The sequence below is a fragment of the Saccostrea cucullata genome, unplaced genomic scaffold (assembly GCF_032062105.1).
Source record: "Saccostrea cucullata isolate Sc308-1 unplaced genomic scaffold, CSIRO_AGI_Scuc_v1 ctg4784, whole genome shotgun sequence".
Lineage (NCBI taxonomy): Eukaryota > Metazoa > Mollusca > Bivalvia > Ostreida > Ostreidae > Saccostrea > Saccostrea cuccullata.
In genome coordinates this window covers 901-17,852 of record NW_026940813.1, presented here as the reverse complement: position 1 = coordinate 17,852, position 16,952 = coordinate 901, and the positions used below count along the sequence as shown (strand labels likewise).

The following is a 16,952-nucleotide window of genomic DNA, read 5'->3' as shown; positions in this document are numbered from 1 at the left end:
CTTTTGATTCATCATCGTTTTGACCTTTAACATCCATTGCGCAAGCTCGCATCATCCTTCTGCTTCCGGGTTTGATTGCTGAAAAATTTCTTAATTTATGTGTAAAGGTGAAAATTATGAATTCAGCGACAGTGCCCATACCGGTAGAAGATGTACAAGGAGACGGTAGATGGATGAGCCAGGTGTTAAATTTATGACAATTGTTTATTTAAAAATAATCTGCATTTGGCAAGCGGTATATCTAGTCTTCCCGACTCCCGACGCCCGACTCCCGACGGTCCCGGATTTGGGATTTTTGGCGATTTGTTTTTTACCGGTGCACAGATTTTATTCAAACTTTTCAGGGACATTTTCTGGGTTTATATGAATTCATTAGTGCATAAAAACTTCAGGAAACTTGCCTTTTTATTACTGAATCAGCAGTATCACCTGCCAAAAAGCGGTAAATCTAGTACTCTGTTATAAATGTTAGAACCAAAAACGGACACTGATGTTTTCGTAAAATCACGATTAAAACATCAAAATGAAGAATATATTTTTTTAACAAATAACTGAAAAACCTCATTTAAATGCTAGATAATTTGTACGCACTGAAACTCACATATTTTATTTTTGTACGCACTGAAACTCACATTTTTTTAAATTAAGAGTTATGCTTATTAATTATCGATACATAGCGATGAGCGGAGACGTGAGGTTTCGTAGATCATAATATTAATATTATTTTGGAAGATATTTCTTCTTTTAAAAAGATAGAATAAGTGTTTCAGTGAAATTGAAGGTGTTAGAAAAGTAAGAACAATTAAATTTTATAGATTCCAACATCAAAATGACTTTTAAATTCGGGTTCCTTTTAAACCTGTTAATGAAGAAGATAATCACTTATTATATAAGCTTTTATTCAATCAGTGTTAGCTTGGGTAAAATAATCAATTTCCTAATCACCTGGATGATACAATGAAAGTGGAGAGATATTCTGACAAATTAAAAAAAAGTAATTATGTATTGTAAACTGCTTCTAAATCAAAGCTATTAGTCATGATTAGTATTAACCATGACTTGTTAACATAACATGTAACCGGGGACAAACCATGGTCCTTAAAATATTACTTGTAATCTGATAACGTTTTTGTCATTGTGTAGGTTTTCATACAATAAGAAGAATTTAGAGTTAACTTAAAATCAGTCAGCAAAAATAGCGTTATGAACGATTTATACACGGAAAAAAAGAAACTATATTGGTGTTTTTAGGCGTACAAAATATCTGGTATTTAAATGAGGTTTTCCGCTTATTTGTTGAAAAAATTATTATTCATTTTGTTGTTTTTAATCGCGATTCTACGAAAACATCGGTGTCCGTTTTTGGTTTTAACATTTATAACAGAGTACTAGATTTACCGCTTTTTAGCAGGTGAAACATCTGGTTCAGTAATAATAAGACAAGTTACCTAAAGTTTTTATGCACTAATGAATTCATATAAACCCAGAAAATGTCCCTGAAAAGTTTGAATAAAATCTGTGCACCGGTAAAAAAGAAATCGCCAAAAATCCCAAATCCGGGACCGTCGGGAGTCGGGCGTCGGGAGTCGGGAAGACTAGATATACCGCTTGCCTCTGCATTTACCATTTGAAAATGTAAGCAAAAAAGGCATGACTGCAATATACCTAGATCAGTAGATGTGACATGCGCCTCAAATACGTAGACACTGTCTCTCTTGAAAAGTGTTGTTGAATTGGGAGAAAATGTACATATTTAATCAGGGGCCTATGTAGTATTAACTTTGTAGAGGTCCCAGATTTAATGCAGCAGTTCAAATTTTAAAAAATGCAGTTTTATGTTTTTGGCTCACCTGAGCTGAACAGGTCCAGTCCAAAGACTATTTCTACCTACGTAGGTATTAATAGCTACGTAGGTATTTAAAGCTACCAAAAGTAGCTATTTTTACCTACTTTCTGCTTTACTTGCATTTTGTGGCCAAATGCAGGAACGGCGCAACATGGTGAGCACACAATTTCTTGATACAGTCAAACTGATGATGAATATGACAAAAATTTGGCCAAAAAATGAAAACTTCGTATATTATCAATTTTGCATAGAAACTAATGTAAAATTGCCGATTCAGGAAGTAATCATTTTTTGGCAAAAATTTTGTCGTATTCATCATAAGTGTGACCATATCAAAAAAATATGGTGTTTACCATGTTGCGCCGTTTGGTCTTTTGGTCGCAAAATGCATAAATTACATAAAGTAGGTAAAAATAGCTACTTTTGGTAGCTTTAAATACCTACGTAGCTATTAATACCTACGTAGGTAGAAATAGTCTTTGGACTGGACCTGCTGAAAGCTCAAGTGAGCTTTTCTGATCACATTTTGTCTGTAGTCCATTTGTCTGTCTGTCCATCTGTCTGTCTGTAAACTTTTCACATTTTTTACCTCTTCTTAAGAACCACTGGGCCAATTTTTACCAAACTTGCCACAAAGCATCCTTGGGTGAAAGGGATTCAAGTTTGTTCAAATGAAGGGCCACATCCTCTTTCAAGGGGAGATACTTTAGAATTAGTGAAAATTTAGTGGCATATTTTAAAAATCTTCTCAAGAAACACTGGGCCAGGAAAGTTGAAACTTATGTGGGAAGATCATCAGGTAGTGTAAATTCAAGTTTTTTCAAATCATGACCCCCGAGGGTAGGGCTGGGCCACAATGGCTGATCAAAGTTTTACATAGAAATAGATAGGAAAATTCTTTAAATATCTTCTTCTCAAGAACAGCAAAGCTATGATTGGTCATATTTATATGGAAGCATCCTTAGGTATACTCCTACAAGTAAGAGCCTCGGTTAACGTCCCTACGCTCCTTATATACCTGGGACTCTTACATCCGAAGGCCATTTTCTAACGAGCTCGTTCCGCCTGAGATTTTGGGCGGAACGTATTATGTGTGAAATAAACTGTTAACAAGTAATTTTCAGGTACCTACGTGTTAGCATGGGGTATGAAAGTCACAAGAAATAATAAAATCCATTTTATTCATTGTGCATTATTGTTAATTAATGGAAATTGTCAATATTCCAATTTGTCACCAGAAGTACTTTCGATTTGACTTCATATTAATTTTGCGGATTGCTTGTCAGAAAACGAAATTTTCGTTGCATTACACTAGTTTCGTTTCGTCAGATTTTCTGAATTCCATTTCCGAATTTTGAACAGACGACTTGTTTCAAATTCTGCTTCGATTTAAAAAATATTGGATTTATTGCTAATACGAGACGTTAACAGTGTTTTATGCGTAAGTTTTATCGTAAATACTAAGTATTTTATTATTTCGTACCATTCGTAAATATACAAAGACTTATTTCTTAATAAAACAATTTTTTCCACTTGGGGTTTCAGCGGCGAGAATTTTTACAATGGATGCTAGAGGTTACGCGGCGCCAAGTCAAAAGTATCTCGCCGTGAACCTCTAGCATGCTGGAGTACCTTAGGTAGTGTAGTTTAAAGTTTGATGAAATCATGACCCCTGGGGTAGGGCGGGGCCACAATGGATGAGCACAGTTTTACTTATGAATATATATTAGGATTTTTTTTTCAAAGACAGCAAAGCAGACCTGTTTACTCTTACGATTTCGCCGTATTTTGTACGGATTTTTCGTCTAAAATACGTCTCACGTTTTGCTTTTATGAAAATACTGAAATTGGAAATTTGGAACTTAGCAGTTAGTTTTAGTTTTGATATGTCTTCGTTTCACGCATTTGAGTCGATTAAAAGGAGAAAAATTTCAAACACCTAAGTGATGTCGGGTTGCCAAAACGATGTGGTATTATAAAATGACAATGACCATGTTGTAAAACCAAGTTTTTGTAATTAGTATAGTAGTTGTTCTCTTTTAATATATGTTAAATCGACGGAAATTTAAATCTTACTGGCAAATGCCAAACCTCACGGAGAAATCTAATCAAAAAAACTGAGAGACGACGAAATGGGTAAACAGGTCTGGCAAAGCCATGATTTGTCATATTTTAGTGGGGGGGGGGGGGCACAATGTAAGTTCAAATGTAAAGGGCAAAAAAGCCACAGACAGTCAAAGAAATATGCAAGCAAAGCATCCTAATTAGTGTAGATTCAAGTTTGTTCTAATCATACCCTCTACCCAGACCCATGAAGGATTGGTTGGGACCACTTTTTGGTTTAAACTTTTCAATAGTAAACTGATTTCTGCTTTTTTCCTAGCCTCAGTGTTCATGTGAGTGATGTGGCCCACGGGCCTCTTGTTATTTACTCTAATTCCCCACCCCACCCCTTTTAAGCCATTCAAAATGGGGAATATGGAAGTAGGAAGGTTTTATACCTTGATTGTTAGATTCCTTGTCCAAAGTCCAGGGGACCTACATGTATAGTATAGTTTGCAGTTAAGTGTAAAGTTTTATGTTACATCATGATCTTTTTTAGTCAGATGCATCCAGCGTAAACAATTCATGTGATTGGTCAACTTAAATTATCAACATTGACACGGAAATAGTCTGTTGCATGAGCAACCAATCAGGTATAAGAAGAAAGTTCCAGTCGTAAAGCTTGCGGTTAGGAGTCGTGTACAATTTACCTTGAGCGCAGCTGTCAACTAAATCATGATGTAATGTGAAACATTACACTTAGCTGCAAACCATAATAAAGTAAAAGTTCAAATGCGGACGTCTTCCCGTCAGGGTTAACCACAATGTGCAATCACACAAAAGTCAGGGAGAGCTTATGCTATATTAGAATGACACTTCTTCAGATTCTGCATTGAAATGTATTTTAGTGGCACTGCATGAATTTAGATGGTTGTTCAGGTTAAAAAATGAATTTAAAATCAGGGACAGCTGATGCTATCTGGATGAAAATTGTTTGGTACTGACTAATTTGAGAAGATTGAACAGGGTAAAGTTGTTGTCTAGAGCAATTTCAATCTTGGATAATTTTGTAAGCCCATTGGGACAAATCTCCCATGAATCATGCATTTAGAGGAATTCAGAAAAGCAAACAGGTGATACTATCTAATTTGGAAAGATTGAACAGGTCAAAGTTTTTGTCTAGAACAGCTTCAGTTTCAGCCATATTTAAAAAAAGAAGTATATACAATAGTCAAATGCTCACTTTCAGTATTTAAGTCCTTAACAATTAAAATGGGACAAATAGTTACTCATATTTTAGCACAATTTGATAAAAAGTGACATATTTTCAACAGAATCTAACAAATATTTTCACATTTTCAGCACAATCGCTTTATTACAGAAGGCAGGGAGAGAGAGCCAGAGGTGTTGTTTGTAGGCGATTCTCTTATTCAGAGATTGGCACAAACAAATGTACGTAAAAACAAGATTTTATCAATTTTCTACACAGTCATTTGCAGTTAACATACTGTATAGCTTAAAGTAAATATATATTATTATAACAGTAACTTGATCCGAAGGGTCGTATCATGTCGAGTTTACAGGCGCGGATCATCAAATCTAACGAGACGCGAAGCGTCGAGTTTGATTTACCTGTCAACGAGATGTGATACGGCTCTTCGGATCAAGTTACTGTTATAATGATAAAAATTTATTATATACCCCCTTATAACTAGCTAAATATACCAAATAAAACTTTAGAGATCAATTGTATAATATTTATCCATAAAACAAAGCATAATAACAATGGACTTTTTAACGCGCAAGAAAAATAACGTCATTTTTTTGCATACTACATCATCAGTTTCAGAGAGGGTGATATGGATTCAGAAAACCACAGTGTGGTGATCCGGAAAGTCGGATCACGGCGTCACGTGATTGCATTAATTCTACAGTAAAATTGAGTGATACACGTTAGGTATATAATAAATGTTGTTATCATATGGAAATTTTAAGGCAGAGTAATTAAAGACCTGCTCTAAATAAATTTTCACACATACAGTTACACATGATACACACAACTTGAAGATTGTATTTATTTTTTAAATTCCTTGTAACTGCAGATCCAGATTACAGTTTACATAGATATCATGGATATTATTAAGTTTTTAAAAAAATCACACAAGTTTTAAGACTATAAAAGAAAGACATTAAATAATTTCTATAAAGATAAATTATGGCTAATCCCCTTCGTTGACTATCCTATGTAACAGGTATGGGAGAGTATGTTTGAGCCTCTACACTGTCTGAACTTTGGGATCGGAGGCGACCAGACTCAGAATATCTTGTGGAGGTTGATGAATGGAGAGCTGGACACACTAGAAGCCAAAGTAAGGTTAATAGATGGAAAGTTATCTTAATTTCTTAATAACATAAATGTTGCAACAGGAAGGATGATGTTCTAAAGTTAAAAACATTATATATTTTCTTTTAACATTTACAAAATATTCCCAGAATCACATTCTTTGGAAATATCCCTGGTACTGGTTTACCCATATGTTAGGGGATGCTCCACTTTGCCATGCCTTTGAAATTGAATGGAAAATTAGATTTTGTGTAAATTTCTAAACCTTGTTTACTTCAGTTTAACTTAACGATTTGTGATTGTGCTAGATATGCAAAACATGTTTTTGAATAGTCAATAATGTAATTTGTCATTAAATATCAAGTTAAATTGTTATTGACATTTATGTGTGTAATGGCACTGTAAAAAAGTACACAGATTTTGAAATTAAAGTGATTGTATTGGGCCAGGCCACAGTCATTTTTGATCACTCCTTCTACTTTGAATTTTATTTGTTTCTTTAGGTAGTGGTTGTTCTTGCTGGCACAAACAACTACAGTAACACAGCCGAGGAAGTAACGGACGGGATCATGGAAATCGTAAACGTCATACAGAACAAACAGAACAGCACACAAATCATCGTCATGGTAACTAGATAAACAGAATAACATACAAATCATTGTCATGGTAACTAGATAAATAGAATAACACACAAGTCATTGTCATGGTAACTAGATAAACAGAATAGCTCACAAATCATTGTCATGGTAACTAGATAAACAGAAAAGCACACAAATCATTGTCATGGTAACTAAATGAATAGAATAGCACACATATCATTGTCATGGTAACTAGATAAACAAAATAACACACAAATCATTGTCATGGTAACTAGATAAACAGAATAATACACAAATCATTGTCATGGTAACCAAATAAACAGAATAACACACAAATCATTGTCATGGTAACTAGATAAACAGAATAGCATGCAAATCATCGCCATGGTAATAAGATAAACAGAAGAGCACACAAATCATCATCATGTTAACTAGATAAACAGAAGAGCACAGAAATCATTGCCATAGTAACTAGATGATTTCTATGGTTCATTAGTGCATTCAATATACACAACAGTATACACATAGCTGCATATATAGCATGTAAATTACATAGGAATTCAGGTAAATGGTGTATGTATAGACATGTACCATATATCCAAGCTACAAATAGGTTGATTGGAAATGCTGACAATTTCTTTCTTACATTTTCAGGGATTACCACCCAGGGGAGAAAAACCAAACAAATTACGAGAGAAAAATGCAGAAATAAATTTTAATTTGTCACAAAAAATTGAAAACATGCCTAATGTTAGTTTCCTGAATGTAGAAGCATCCATGTTTGTCCGAGAAAATGGTCTCATCAGCCATACCGACATGTATGATTATCTTCATCTTACGAATGCAGGTTATCAAAAACTATGTGAACCGTTACTAGAGGAAATTCAGAACTTACTGCAAGTGTTCATGAAAGTAGAGAACACATCAATGACAATATCTACAACAGCATCGGATGTTGATGAAGAAGATAGCTAAACCAAGACTATTGTGATACTCGGACAACTGTTATATACATAGGTGGATGATAATAGAGGGCTTATCAAGCTTTTGTTATTGTTGTGGCTTAAATATCTACTCTGTGCAAAAAAAAAAATGTCCCAAAAGTCCAGATTAATTTTATGCATACTTTTAAATTAATATACAATGTACATAAAAATTTTTCAAGGAATATCTAATTTGAAAATTATGAAAGTCTTTGATTGTTGATGCATATTTTTGATATGAACCATGAGGTACCATAGCAAAGTTTAAGGTTTATATTTATTTTTTGCATTGTACAAGGTATACTTCAGGGAATTTTTTTAATAGACTTTCTTCTGATATTTATCTTTTAGGCATTCACATGCAATATGGTGTTATTACCATAAATAAAATATAAAAAATTTAATTAGAAGCTGTGAAAATTAACTCTTGCAAGTTACATCTTTTGCTGATATTTTTTCTTTCCTATTTGAGTGATTTTTTTTTCCACTTTGAGAGATTTTATCTAGAATATGTATTGTTATTCTATTAAATCCAAATATTCCAAATTTTTCAGCTTGATCTGTTGAGAAATATTTGTGAGCTACATGTAATATAAATGTTACAGTTTGTTAGCATTATGTATCTGTGCAATACTATAAGCTATACATTACATGACATTCATTGTGGATGGCTGGTCAGTCCTTTGTATTCCAGTCGACATGGGTTCCAAACCCGTCTGAGATATTATTTTTGACTTGATGCCACTTGATTGGGTGGTTTTTTCATGTGTATATAGGAAACAGTGTAAAGATATTAAAATTTTCCTTTATAAAGACAAGGTTACTATATTTGAATCATATACATTGTAACATATATATCTGAAAATCGCATTATAAGAAATGAAGGTAAACTGGGTCACTATTTCATTTTACTGTGTCTACAATAATTGCCGTTTATGCTAAATGTTGTTTTGAAAGGGAATATATATTTCATCAGACAGTAGAATTTTGAAATCATTTGTGTGAATGGCTCTCCGTATAAAATATTCTATCATTTCTTTTGTGGCTGGGCCTTAGTGACTAACATTCCAGACAAAGTGCAATATATTCTAAGTTCAATAAAGTCAGGTGTGCAATATATTCTAGGTTTGATGATGTCAGAAGTTTGGTTGTTTCTTATTTTATCACTGTGTTATGATAATATATGTTATAAAAATGGCTTGTGAATGACTTGTTATGAAGTTTGTTTAAAAAAATTGATATTTTTTATTTTTATGATCTCAGCCGATTATTTTTTCTTAATTGTTTATTTGCTTTTTTTTCTGGTGCATGGGAAAAAAATTCTTCCAGATGGCATACAAACAAATTTTAGTAAAATATTGTGCCTCATCAAAATTATGATATAAACTGAATAATGATATTACGGTAACTTCAATGACGGATGTCACTGATCGTTATGTCTAAAAATAATCTACACATTATCTACAACTACATGTATTTCCATCCAATTATTTGATGATGATTTTTTTTATCCAATAATGAGTTTTAATCCATGGGAAGAAGTGCTAATTGTGATGTCACATCTAATAATACAGAATGTTTGTGATTCTGTGACAATATTGTTATAAAAATTAATATGATAAATGTGACCTGTGTAATTGTATGATTTAACAAGGAAATTATAATGTTCAAATATTCAATACTCATGCAGCAAACATTAATTTTGGTGGTGTAATTGTAGCAGATTGTCCTGGCACTGTCAACCTGAATAAAATTACAAGCCTATTTGTACACTGGTACATGTATATTAATGTTTTATGTTTACGCAAATCTGATAGTAAATATAAGTTACAGTGGTTTTGATGTTGATTTCTTTCTTTAAGATCCTGAGTTGTACAGTTTAAGTAGCACTCTATGATTGATTATTTTTCATGGAGTTGAAATCTTTCTTAAATCTTTCTTTAGTGGTACATGTAACTTTTTACTTTGTAAAGCTTCTTAAATTTGCCAGGTTTTAATGTAGCGTTTTGTATATTTTGTGATCGGAGCAATTATATTTTAGGTCAAAAGTAACTACCGGTGTAACGAATTTATATTTTTATTTTATTTTATTATTTACATGAATTTATCTTTTTATTGACCCCCCTTTCCACTATATATACCCCTTCCAACTTCGTTGCGATCAATATAAATCGAAAACTATCCATTTCTCCTCATATTTACCTCACAACGTCTCTAGAATCCAGGAAGTACCGGGGGCTATTGCCCCAGGGCCCCGACCAGGGCTTCGCTGTAGACCCACTGGGGGCCTCAGGGCGGGCCCCTGACTCCCTGCCTACTTTTTGCGTCCCCTTTAAATTCAGTTCCTGAATCCGCGCCTTATACAGGTCGGAGAGAATACTCGGAATCGAATTATCCGTGAAATCGCGTATAATACCCGATATTAGGGTATCGTTGAATCCGCGAAATCGGGTATAGGAGGTGTAATCACCTAATAAAACTTAAACAATGGGATGGCGCATCTTGCCGAGTTAACTTTCATCTAGATACAAATGTTTTCTAAAGGTATCACTAGCCAAGTAAGAATTTGGGCGTCAAGATTAATGCGCTCAGGACAACAAATACCCGTGGAGCTCAGTACATTTCATGATCTGCACACAAAAAGGCGTTCGATTTGCTTTATATTTTTTATAATGTTGAAAGTATATGCATCTTCCTCATGTTCATTCCCAACACAACAGAATTGTAAAGTATCAGAATTCGGGAATTTATAATAATTCCACATCAACACGACAAACATGAACAATTTGTAAATAAATCAAATTATACGGAAATACATTTCACACACAAGATATAATGCCATGTATAAACAAGAGATTGTCTATCGTATCTAATTATGCGTCATTAATTACTTTCACATTCATCTTGTGCATAAAATCAAATTTATTTATGAATGTATAAATAATGTAATGATAAAAATGTCTAAAATTTTGGCTAAAAAAACCCTCTTTCTTTCTCTTTTTTTTTTTTTTTTTTTTTTTTTTGAAAATCTTTTTTTATCATTCATATGTATTTGCAGAGCCCCGTGGGGATCCGGGTTAGAATAGGTCCTCAGTACCCCCTTGCTTTTCGTAAAAGGCGACTAAATGGGGCGGTCCTTCGGAAGAGACCATAGAAACCGAGGCCCCTTGTCACAGCAGGTGTGGCACGATAAAGATCCCTCCCTGCTCAAAGGCCCTAAGTGCCGAGCATAGGCCTAAATTTGCAGCCCTTCATCGGCAATGGTGACGTCTCCATATCAGTGAAATATTCTGGAGAGGGACATTAAACAATATTCAATCAATCAATCAATATATTTGCAGAATATGTCTTCAACATTTTAGCAGAGACAGTGATAGTTTCAGGAATACAGCTTATGAGAGAACATAACTGTTGATCGTTTAATTTCGCTAAGTCATCAATATTTTACCATTTCTTTGCGACCTCATAAGGGGGAAGAGGGGGGGGGGACTCTTCTTGACCACCTCTGACAAAACAACCTCGACTGTGTTCTGCATGTGTCCAAGAGACCTCTCCTTTCGCAATCATTGAATTAAATGTTAACGCAAAGTTTTTTGCTATTTGTCTTTGAATGTGACGGTCGGTTAAATTCGGTTATATATTTTTAATTATAGGGAAGATTTATTCATCAAATAAAAATTATATAGGTAAACAAAAAGCAACCTGTTATTTTCTAACACAATATGATACTACAAGTAAGTTAAATTCATGTTTATTTTTAACATATTTTGTCATTATAGATGAGTATTAAGAAAAGTTATTGCCATGAGTAATAAGTATCACAGATAAAATAACTAAAAGAAAACTGACATAGTGATTGTCTAGAACCATTCAGATAGTCCGTTGTATAGCATATTATAATGAGGTTTTGAGACAGCGATATAAAAAAAATGCGTAAAATAGACAACAGAAGGTAAAATCTACCCGGTCTATCAAATAGTATAATAAAGAAAGGAATTGCTACAATTCTTATGAAATTTTAATGTCCGATGAGGAATTATATTCCCAAAAAGTAAGACAAGAGTTTCCACGGCGCAATTAAACACTCCATTGTTTCAGTTTGTTCATTAACATGTTCATAAACGTAAAAACTAAAAGAAATGTGAAAACTTGGCTATGTAATTTATATTTGAATATGACTGTACCTCGATCTATATTGAGAAATTCAATGTATTATAAGCTCATGAAAAGATGTACACATTTGACTTTTATTTATAACACCCCCCCCCCCCCCCCCCAAGAAAAAAAAACAAAAAAAAGAAAAGAAAATCCTGTTCACATGATTTCTCGCTCTCAATTTTCACACAAATGCATAAAAGGTAAAATAGCATATATTGTATCGATTAAAATGCAACCAAAAAATTTACGGTGTGTTTGAATAAAAATTTCCATGCTAAATTGATTTAAAAAGATACTCACCTTCAATTAGCTATTTTCAACCTGTTTCTTATTTAACAACCATGTAAATTAGGTTTAATAGAAATAAATCCAAAAGAAACTGATGTACAATTAACAGTAACTGGCATAATGCGCCGTTGCTTTATTCTTTAGTTTTTATAGAAAGTTGCACGGAATACCCGATTTCGCGGATTCAACGATACCCTAATATCGGGTATTATACGCGATTTCACGGATAATACCCGATTTCGAGTATTCTCTCCGACCTGTTATATATTTCGTAGTATCTAATATGTTATGTCGTACTTCATCGTCGAAAACCACTGCCAAAATGTACGATCCTCTCCGCTCCTATCCGCTCTGGAGAGAGAGAGAGAAAGCTATGCGGACTCGGAACCGTGACTTGAGACGATGGTCGTACTAAAATATATAATATAATCTGTTTTCAGATATTTAAAAAAATTATTTTCATACAAAATAAACAACAATTGGTAATTAATTAAAAGTTAAATCCTGATAGGCTGATATTAATAAACAATTTAGGAACACGGCAGTATAACAATAACTGATATATATTGTAAAGTTCATTGACATCACGTTACATCACTTCACACAACCCGTCATACAGAAAGTTCCATACGTTGTCTGAGATTTCTGTGTTAGGCCTGAAGATGAAGATCCGAGTCTGAAAGTCATTCTGGCGCCTTCCAGCACGTGTTCATAATGCTTGATTGGAGCATAATAAAACTCCTCTAACCACTCTGACTTGCAGGCTATAACCCCCGTAACACGAAGCAGACTACCACTGAGAGTCACGTGATCTGACACACCCTGTACCCATTGTCTCTTAGCGTGGTCCAGATTGTAAACCACTGTATCAAAAGCCTTAGTGTTTGAATCACTGTCTTTGAGACACTTGTCTTTAAGTACGTCTGGAGACAGAGCGAAGCACAAACGCGCCACACCGTCCGCCTCTTTGTTTGTGAGCAGATGATAATGAGTGAAATCTGTCCATCGCTGTAAGTCACACAAATCTTCAATGTCCACACAGTTGGACACTGATTTGAGGTAGAACATAAGTTTAGCCAGTGGTCGCTGGGGAACTCTGTCTCCCGAGGTTTCCATATCACTGTATCTCCACCGTTACATGATAGGGACTTAGGGTTGTAATAAGCGCGTGATATTTATGTACTTCCTGTGTAATATACGTCCTATTATCGCTAAGTATAAACATATAGGTAAATACGTAATGTTACATATGACCTTTGTTTACATTCTTTTGATCTATTATCTCAAAACAAAAGAATCTTTATTTAAGTGTACAAACTGTAAGCTATCAATTAACAAGATAGTTTTACGTTTTCAAAAGTTGATTAATTAAAAATTTAATTGTTAATTTTCTGAACATTAGTCCTGGAATGAGTAAAAAGCTCTCGGTCAAAAGATTATAGTTATGACCGAAGGAATTTTTAAGCAATTTTTTAGGATCCTATATATCATATTGTATTCAAGATAAGATTATGCAACTGCATGAAATCTATTTTCTATGATCAGGTCATTGTATTTGGTATACGATAAATTAATGCAAATCCTGGTTCATAAACGTCTTTCAATGTTCAGCTACTGATAACTTCAATGATTGTAATGAAATGTAAGGAAATAACGCACAATGATCTAGCTCAAAAGCCCATTGAAAAATTTACAATTTGCAAACACAAACCTCTAAAAACACCAGAGATGGATCAGGTACCATAGAAAAGTAAGCATCCCCTGTCGACTGGTCACACCCGCCGTGTGCTCCTTGTCTTGACCCGACAAACAGGAAAATCAGAAGACAACCCAGTGTGTAGTAAAAACGACCAAACAATATGTAAAACGTCAGCATTCGACTCAATAGCTGTCAATATCTTTGTTTCGTGAATTTATATTTCAATAGCCTACCTCGTTTAAAAATTGAGAGGCTCATTTTAGCTTTACAAGTCAAAGACCAGAGGAGCTTTATGAGATAGTAAATAAATGTGTCCATGATTTTAATATAATTTCATATATAAGAAGAATACACAAAAATGCATAATTATGTGTATCGGTTTTATATTTCGATGAACGATGTTGCCGTCGTTACTTAAAATGGAAAATTCTTTGATAAACACCCAAAATACTACTCCTGCAGTTTTGGTCTGAGCGGAATCATTGACAGCTGTTTTTTCAATAATTATGGAACCCGTAGACTTGCTTACCTTGTCATTGGTCACTTGCAAAAAGTATGCTGTTAAAAATATCCTGATTGTACAGAAAAGCATCTAAGTTAATAATATTAAAAGGATGCATGCTTGAAGAAGAATTTATAGTTTTAGCTTTATTGTGACTTAAAAATTTAATGTTTTCAAAAAGTTCTTAAACTGGCTAAAATATTAGTTGAGTTTATGACTGTGAAAGATCAGGAAAGAATATGATACGAAGGAGTACTATTCTGCAAATAATACGTCATTGATTCGACGCATTTCTCTATTTTAAACAGAAAAAGCCTCAAAATGACTCATTTCAAGGGGAATTTTCCTTTAGAAAATAATGTCCACATCCGTCGCCCACTTTAATATTTGGATATTTTGTGCAAAATACAATGAAAAATCTTTGTGGGCGATGCCTGATGACGTCGACAATATTTTCTGAGAGAAAATTCCTTTGAAAATTGGTGTCTTCTGCAACATTTTAAGAAAATACGAGAAAATGCACATGTTTATGATGTCACAATTAGTATATGGTGATGCATTCAAGAAGAATGATTTGTATACTAGTAATTATTAGGCATGGAATTTCAATAATTCAGAATACATGAGTGTTCATTTTTTACATCAGTTTCATTACAGGGTAAGATTTGTATTGAAACTGTACCTTCTTCTTTCTCAGTATCTACGTGGAAATTGGAGACTAGGTCTTTCAACAATGTATTGGAATTCAATTGGTAGCTATTGCGCTCGTTATTAGCAGACCTATTTTTGTATTCATATGAAGCAGAATTTCTACAAAATTTTATGCGTGAAAAGACGAAAACACTTGATGTAGCCTTTAACTCGACATTCAGATATATCGACGACGTATTGTCAATAAAAAATAACAACATGGTTATTTCCAATCTTATGTCGATACCATATATCCCAGTGAGCTTGAAATAAAAGATACCACAGAGTCTGACACATCTGTTTCATATTTAGATATTTTACTAGAAAGAGACGTTAATAGTTATCTATAACTTCCAAGCTATGTGATAAACGTAATGACTCAACCTTTCTATCCTCAGCTTCCCTTACTTATGCAGCAATATGCCTTCATTACATGTACCTGCATTCAGGGTTTATATCGCTCATTGATATTCGGTACGCAAGAGAGTGCTCTATAAAAAGAAATAAATTATTGACAAATTGATGAAAGAAAATATTAGCAGTCTCGTTTAAAGTCATCAGATCAGTCCTATGGTCGATACAATGATCTTGTCAGCAATACAATTTGTCATTTAGTAAAATGCTGATTTACGTTTTTCATACTATTTGTTAGGCCATTTGATACAATCTAAAAGATTGACGGATTTTCCCGTTAATTCTCAATCATGACAAGGAACACTGCAAGTGGGTGTGACCGGTTTGCAGGGGATGCTCAGTCCTCCATAGTCCCTGATCCCACATCTGATTTGCTCTGCTTCAATAATACATTGCTTAATGGACTTGACTGAGCTTGAATACTATTCATTTTCTCCAAGTATTTCACGCCAAAAGAAGAGAAGTTGATCAGAAAAGTTTACTCCAGCTCCGGCTTCATGCAAATGATATTTGTAAAGTAACGTTTACCTATTTAATGACATGAGTTTATCAAACAGAATGACCAAGGATTTTTCTTAATTCATGCAATTGCAGTGATTCCAAATACACTTTTCTTCCAAATGTCCTGCAATCAATCAATATTTATACTAACAAATATCATTCCATGTGGAAACCGTGTTTTTCTGCAATGGCCATATTTTACAAATGTTGAAACATGTCTAATCTAAACAAGTACCGAGTCGCTTTGTCATTGCACTGCCGACTTTAGAAATGAATTTTTAGAATCAACAATACTTTTTACCACAAACATATTTATGACATAACTGGTGCTCTGAACCAGGAAAAGATCGGCTCCCGATGTAATAGACAAGGTTTCCTAGATGAGAGGTTAGAACTATAAAAGTCATTCTGATTCTGCGAAAATTTCAGAACCTCCAAACTTACCGGCCAGGTAGGTAGGCAATGCATTGTGACGTCGTTGATGTCAAATTCTTAAATCATCTAAAATCGTAAAAGTAACTCCAGCTGGAATTAAGCTGCTATGCAAAGCTGATCGATCATTGTACCACATTAAAGATTTTATGATTATGCATTAGATATGAAGATAACGAATATTAATTATTATGCTCAAAAATTCATTGAGAGATTTTAAATCGTGTGAACAGAGCACAAATGGACATACAAAAAACTTAAGAGGTGGGATCAGGTGCCATGGAGGAGTAATTATCTGTCGACCAGTCACACCCGCTCCGTGCTCTTTTATGACAGGATGATTGGAAAAATTCCGTTCGAAAAAAAAATGGCCTAACAATTTGCATGAAATAGTTTCTTAACACTCGACTTAATGACTTAATGATAGACTGTATTTGCTGACAAGTCATTAAT

The 16,952-nt window shown here is 34.0% G+C and overlaps 2 protein-coding genes across 2 annotated transcripts; one reads left to right on the top strand and one right to left on the bottom strand.

Moving 5' to 3' along the window:
- The first annotated feature begins 34 nt into the window (after positions 1 to 34).
- On the top strand, positions 35 to 9,885 carry LOC134256367 (platelet-activating factor acetylhydrolase IB subunit alpha2-like). Its single transcript, XM_062739012.1, has 5 exons — positions 35 to 182; positions 5,252 to 5,341; positions 6,142 to 6,258; positions 6,737 to 6,859; positions 7,487 to 9,885. Exons 1-5 carry the CDS (start codon positions 117 to 119, stop codon positions 7,805 to 7,807), a joined length of 717 nt encoding a protein of 238 aa, XP_062594996.1. The 5' UTR covers positions 35 to 116; the 3' UTR covers positions 7,808 to 9,885.
- A 2,871-nt stretch (positions 9,886 to 12,756) lies between these two features.
- Positions 12,757 to 13,444, bottom strand: LOC134256363 (uncharacterized). Its single transcript, XM_062739008.1, has one exon. The coding sequence runs from the start codon at positions 13,375 to 13,377 to the stop codon at positions 12,856 to 12,858; it is 522 nt and encodes a 173-aa protein (XP_062594992.1). The 5' UTR covers positions 13,378 to 13,444; the 3' UTR covers positions 12,757 to 12,855.
- Between the last annotated feature and the right edge of the window lie 3,508 nt (positions 13,445 to 16,952).

What these genes read in the sequence shown, in the direction of transcription:
- LOC134256363 (XM_062739008.1), bottom strand. Translation starts at nt 13,377, where the DNA reads ATGGAAACCTCGGGAGACAGAGTTCCCCAGCGACCACTGGCTAAACTT.
- LOC134256367 (XM_062739012.1), top strand. Translation starts at nt 117, where the DNA reads ATGAATTCAGCGACAGTGCCCATACCGGTAGAAGATGTACAAGGAGAC. An exon ending in ACGGTAGATGGATGAGCCAG is followed by an intron (nt 183 to 5,251) that starts GTGTTAAATTTA and finishes TCACATTTTCAG; the next exon opens with CACAATCGCTTTATTACAGA. An exon ending in AGAGATTGGCACAAACAAAT is followed by an intron (nt 5,342 to 6,141) that starts GTACGTAAAAAC and finishes CCTATGTAACAG; the next exon opens with GTATGGGAGAGTATGTTTGA.